General features: G+C 34.7%; 1 protein-coding gene across 1 annotated transcript; it reads right to left on the reverse strand.

Moving 5' to 3' along the window:
- Positions 1–270: 270 nt before the first annotated feature.
- On the reverse strand, positions 271–4,538 carry LOC111787555 (small ribosomal subunit protein uS13z/uS13y/uS13x). The gene is made up of 4 exons (XM_023667560.2): positions 4,380–4,538; positions 4,086–4,246; positions 1,458–1,646; positions 271–753 (listed from the first exon to the last, which is right to left on the reverse strand). The coding sequence occupies exons 1-4, from the start codon at positions 4,380–4,382 to the stop codon at positions 648–650; spliced, it is 459 nt and encodes a 152-aa protein (XP_023523328.1). The 5' UTR covers positions 4,383–4,538; the 3' UTR covers positions 271–647.
- Positions 4,539–5,547: the final 1,009 nt, after the last annotated feature.

Consider the following 5,547-nt stretch of genomic DNA (forward strand, 5'->3'; position numbering starts at 1 on the left):
CATCCTACCTTGCCTCGAGCATTAATACCCATCTAAGTTAAATAATCCTTGCATAAGTCCTCTAAATTAGAGATAAAAAAGTTGTATTGAGAGTATTAAGAATTTATACTAAAAATATAAATGGGATAGAAAATATTCTTTTTTATTAAAACCGTGAAAACCATAATTCCAAATATTTTGCTACTTACAAATTCCATTATTAAGAAATGCAAAAAAGTAAAATCACATAAAACATACAACAAAACAAATGAAATGGAACATGAAACAAAATTTAATCAACGAGATAACATTTTTTGAATACCAAATAAAAATTTCCCATAAATATTTGCAATATAAATTCAACAAATTGATGGATGATTTCTCAACCCAAGTAAACTGCACCCTGATTTCAAGCAAAACCTAATTGGACCAAACAAGAATCCTATAAATAAAATCTTTCAAACACCAATAAGCTTTGCATGTGCCCACTGTAACCTTCCTTTTCTAGCATAAAATCACTGTTAAAAAAAGGGGGTAAATTAAACAAAAATACCATCCCAACCAAAACTTCCAGAAAGGAGGTACACCTCAAATGTTCAACTAACAGGCCAAAGATTTACTGATTTGCCCACCCACATACTAAACTCATCAAAACATGGAAAAGAATATCAACGTTTCTTGGAGACACCAACAGTTTTTCCTCGGCGACCAGTGGTCTTGGTGTGCTGACCACGAACTCGGAGGCCCCAGTAGTGCCTTAGACCTCGGTGGTTCCTGCATTCATTGTATAGAAGATTAGTGGACTGGACTTATTAACATACACAATGCAAGGAGTGGGGCTCAATATCCCAAATACATCAGCCATTAATAGAAACACTTCAGGAATATATCAGAGTCAACAAAGAGACAGATCATAAGTTTCAATTCCAACATATATGCCTCTTCTGGATTCACAAATTAGTGGCACAAAATGGTCAAGGCAGTAGCTAATCAGTGAAAACATCAGGTTTTACAGACCTTTTAAGTACATCACAGCTAAAATATGGCACCAACAGATCGAAGGGGATGTTTGAGTGAAATTTCAAATTTCGAACTTAAAAGCTGCTTGGTAGGTAGATTGACCTTTTTAACTGCTTTTCTTTTTATTGTTTTTTATTTATGAAGACGATTTTGAAAGATATGTTCTGCTCTCATTTATCTATAATATATTAATTCAAAAGATACAGCAGAATACAGATCAAAACTAACGTAAAAAATAATTAATCATTACATATCAATTACCAACAATAAATTTTATAGGAAACACATGAAAACAGAAAAATTTAGATTTTTTCTGCTGTTCTTTTTTCCTTCAAAAGCTGATTTAATAGTTATAATATCAAACAAACAAGTTTAAAACTTAAGAAGACAAACTGTTAAAAAGGGCAGTTAACCAAAAAACTGTGCGTGTTGATATGACACCAGAAAGAGCAAGTTACCTGATCTTCTTCAACCGCTCCAAATCATCTCTCAACTTCATGTCCAATGCATTAGAAACCACTTGAGAATATTTCCCATCCTTGTAGTCCTTTTGCCGATTCAAAAACCAGTCAGGAACTTTAAATTGTCGTGGATTGGCAACAATCACCATGAGATTGTCCAACTCGGCAGCAGTTAGTTCACCAGCCCTGGTAGTAAAAATAACAAATAAAAACACAAAGGTAAGACAGACAAGCCACCTTGTGTTCTCCCCCAAACTCTGAATTGTATCGTCTTCTAGGGTGACAACAAAATGAATAATTCAATACCATTTTTTTTTTTTTTTTTTTTTTTTTGGGTGAGAAACCAAGCTTTCATTGAGAAAAATGAAAGAATATATAAGAGAAACAAAAGCAAGTCAAACACTACAGAAAGGAACTTCAATCAAACAAAATTAATACAAAACCATAACTACAAAAAGCATAGGGACTAACACCCACAAAGTGGCTTTAAACCTAACTACCACCAAACTCATCACAACACTGCTCCAAATCTTTAAAAAATATATTATTTCTTTCATCCTCAATCCCCTACAAAATAGAAAAGAAATTGGTGCGCCACAAAATAGCACCACTCTCACGAAAAGGCAACCCCAAGAGCACCTCTTTGATCGAAGCAAAACAATCATCATTCCACGCCAAACTTAAACCAAAGGAGGACAACCACCTAGCCCAAAGGGTCTAAACAAACTGACAACCCCATGTCAAGGAATAAGATCCTCATCCTTACAATTATACAGAATGCACAACTGCGGGAACAACAACAAACCCTAAAATCCCTTCCCCCTCGGAGAACACACAGATCAAGAATAACAGAAAGGAGACCTAACACATAATACAGTATTTCTATTGGAAGATGGAGACTAAAACCTAACAATAAAGAGGAAGAGGGGTCAGACAGTAAAATGAAAACCACATAATACAACCTCTTACTCGAAAGATGATACAAAAGAAGGTACAGCTCACAAAGGGGCTTCTCACCTACTCACCAATCTTCTAAAAAATGAACTCTCCTGCCCCTCCCAAAATAAAACCAAATTCATTTGAGGTCATTTAATAAATAAATAAAAAAGAAAGAAAAGATACTATGTGAGAGGTGCTAAAAAAAGTATCCCGAATACAAGAACTTCCTAAATGACCTACAGCAAGAAGCTACAAATGTGAGTTAATTGCTCCTACCCAGTCTCTCCCGAGATATTCAAATAACAACAATAAGATCGCAGCTGTTTATCTCTAAAACAGGAGAAAAACCCAATGGCTAAGCTACAAATGTAGCTTCTTCAAGCCTTAGTGAATGGATCTCAGCAAAAAAAAAAAAAGCGGGTCAAATTCAAATCTTCTTACAGTTATCAGTTTTTCTCCAAATGTCTAGAAGAGTTGATAGAGGTCATCGGGAAAACAGGTTCTCAACAAACAGGTGTTTCAGATGCTGCAAAAATTTCTATAGGTCTATCGAGAAGGAACAATTTTGAACTTTCACCAAAACATTTCAACCAATGTCAAAGGGGGCCAGCACTGTGTTTGGCTTTAGTCATGATTTGATGATTATATGACAATTACTATTAAGTTCCATTAAGATTTTGGTCTCATTATATTCAGAGAACTAGAGGAACTTGGTTTATTCTCCCCGTTTGTAATAGTTTTTAGTATGATTTTCAGATTTAGTTGAAAGCTCACGCGATGGTGTTTACCCATTTTGATCATACAGTGTGGGGCTTGTGAGTTTGAATTTGAGAAATGTCCATTTGGTTATTAGATAGAAGAAATAGTTCCATTCCGATATTCATTTAAAAAAAAAAAAATTGAAGCCATCTGTGCATACATTGGTCACATATCAAACCCAAGATAAGCATGAGGAATATATTGAGGTAAATTATATCAAAGAAAAGGAAGAAAGAAGCAGCAGAAGATAATTCCAAGCAACCAAAAATCCAATTGCAGTTAATACTTCTGTTCTCTTTTTCTCGCTTTTAAAACTCAAACCAGAATTGAAGGGTTCTTTTTTTTTTTCTTTTTTTTGGGTCAACTAGACCCAGCTGTCAAAAAAGTTCACTAATATTTTGACATCCTTATCCTGGCAAAGGTTTTTGTAAATGCATGGATCCAAAGGTCCTGTACTCCCAACTTTTGTTTTCATTGTATGTTTACAGGTTATTCCAACAAATCATACATCCTGCATTCATATTCCAGCTACAGACATGAACCAACTTCAAAAAAACCTAAATCACAGAATAATTGACCCTTGTTACTGCAGTAATTTTTATTCTAACAACGATAAACTCCTTCATTATCTCAAGTCTATCATCGATGTCATCATTAGCCGTACCCATGTTAAACTCCTACTTTTTCCGGAATACCCAACATCTTTTGTTCTTTTATGTAAAACTTCAGCATAAACTCCTTGATAAATAATTAGGAACGCAAACCTCAATCCGTAGCATTGATCTAAGGGGAAAAATTAAACACAACGGACAAAACCCTTGTAATACTCCTAAGTCTCGAATTTTTCTCCCAAACTAGACAAACGATAAACCGCAATGAATAAAAAAAAAAAACAAAAAAAACAGCGAAAAGTAGGGAAAAGAATACCTCTTGTTCATGTCGACATCAGCCTTCTTGCAGACGATGTTAGCCAAACGCCTTCCAATACCTTTGATTGAAGTGAGAGCAAACATAATCTTCTGCTTCCCATCCACGTTGGTGTTCAGCACACGAAGAATGTGCTGAAAATCCTCGTTTGCTACCAGCGACTAGATACAGAAAGAAGGAGACAATCAAATCAACACAGTCAATTGTAAAAACCTAACGAATAATTTAGCGCATTCAAGAACCGCAAATAGGAGAGAAAAAGTGGAAACAGATCAAACAAGAAACTGTAGTTACCATGGCGAACGTAGATAGAAGCAAGGAGTTGAAAGAATTCCCGGCGGCAGCAGAGGCAGGAAAAAACGAGAGGAGATCACTGGGCGATGAGTGGGGCAGGATTTTATATGGTATCAGCAGTTTAGGGTTCTCGGCTAAACAAAATTGACCAATATACCCTCTTCAAACTTTAGTTATCTTAACAGAGAGCAGTAATTGCCGTTGGGTTGCAAGTAATTGGAATCAATTTTTGTCATAATTTTTAAATTTCACTTTAACCAACTTCTTCTTTAATTTGAGTGCTTTGGACCCACCACCATCCAACGTGTTGTTTTTTAATTATTTAAAAAAATCATATTATATTAATAATTAAAATTTTAAATATTTTTTATTTTTATAATAATTTTAAAATATGATTGGGATGAGTTGTAATCTTATTTTTAGATTCATCGGGTTGATACAACCAAATAAATGTTAACTCCTGAATCAACCTTAATTTTTAGATGTATAAAAATTCAACCCAACCTAAATCGAAAAAAAATCTAATTCAACTCTCCTTTTAAAATTTGAGTTGGGTAGTCTAAATTGGTGAGTTCTCTCGTCATAAGAATACATATGAGTATTAACATTTTTACTTTTTGGTCAAGTTTTTATCTCAAGAATTGTTAAATAATTTTTTTTTGTTTTTAAGTATGGTCAATCAATTATAAAACATCGACGGGGAGGAAATTCATAGAATCTCATAGAAATGACCTTAGGATGGGTTATTGTTTATATGTACATGATTTATGTTTCAATGCATATGTTTGATGCACTTAATGACTTATTGAGGAGTATCATGTTGCATGATGTTTTTTACGTTGAGCATGCTATATGATGATGATTGTCATACTATATCATGTCGTTAGATCGACCTAGGACGCAACCCTAAGAGCTTGAAAATGATATTAATATAAATATCTACGAGCATGTGTTACCTAGAGTAATAAAGAGATGAGACTAGAGGATTGTGTCATAAGAGACGGTATGATGGATTTAGAGGGACCTCAGGAATATTGTAGGTTCATAAGCATAGGGCTATTGCCCCTAGAGATGGTGAATGCGGCCGCACACAATAAGATGATGAGTGCAGATGCGCACAATATGATGATGAGGGTGTTCATGAGGCGCATGATACTAGGGGTTCCTC

Source organism: Cucurbita pepo, chromosome 2, assembly GCF_057944985.1.
Source record: "Cucurbita pepo subsp. pepo isolate OVF chromosome 2, ASM5794498v1, whole genome shotgun sequence".
Taxonomy (NCBI): domain Eukaryota; kingdom Viridiplantae; phylum Streptophyta; class Magnoliopsida; order Cucurbitales; family Cucurbitaceae; genus Cucurbita; species Cucurbita pepo.

Bases quoted from the DNA above. Each gene is read 5' to 3' on its own strand.
- LOC111787555 (XM_023667560.2), bottom strand. The intron at 1,647-4,085 runs GTATTCTTTTCC...TTTTACTACCAG, and splicing joins GATGTCGACATGAACAAGAG to GGCTGGTGAACTAACTGCTG. The intron at 754-1,457 runs GTAACTTGCTCT...CAATGAATGCAG, and splicing joins GAGCGGTTGAAGAAGATCAG to GAACCACCGAGGTCTAAGGC.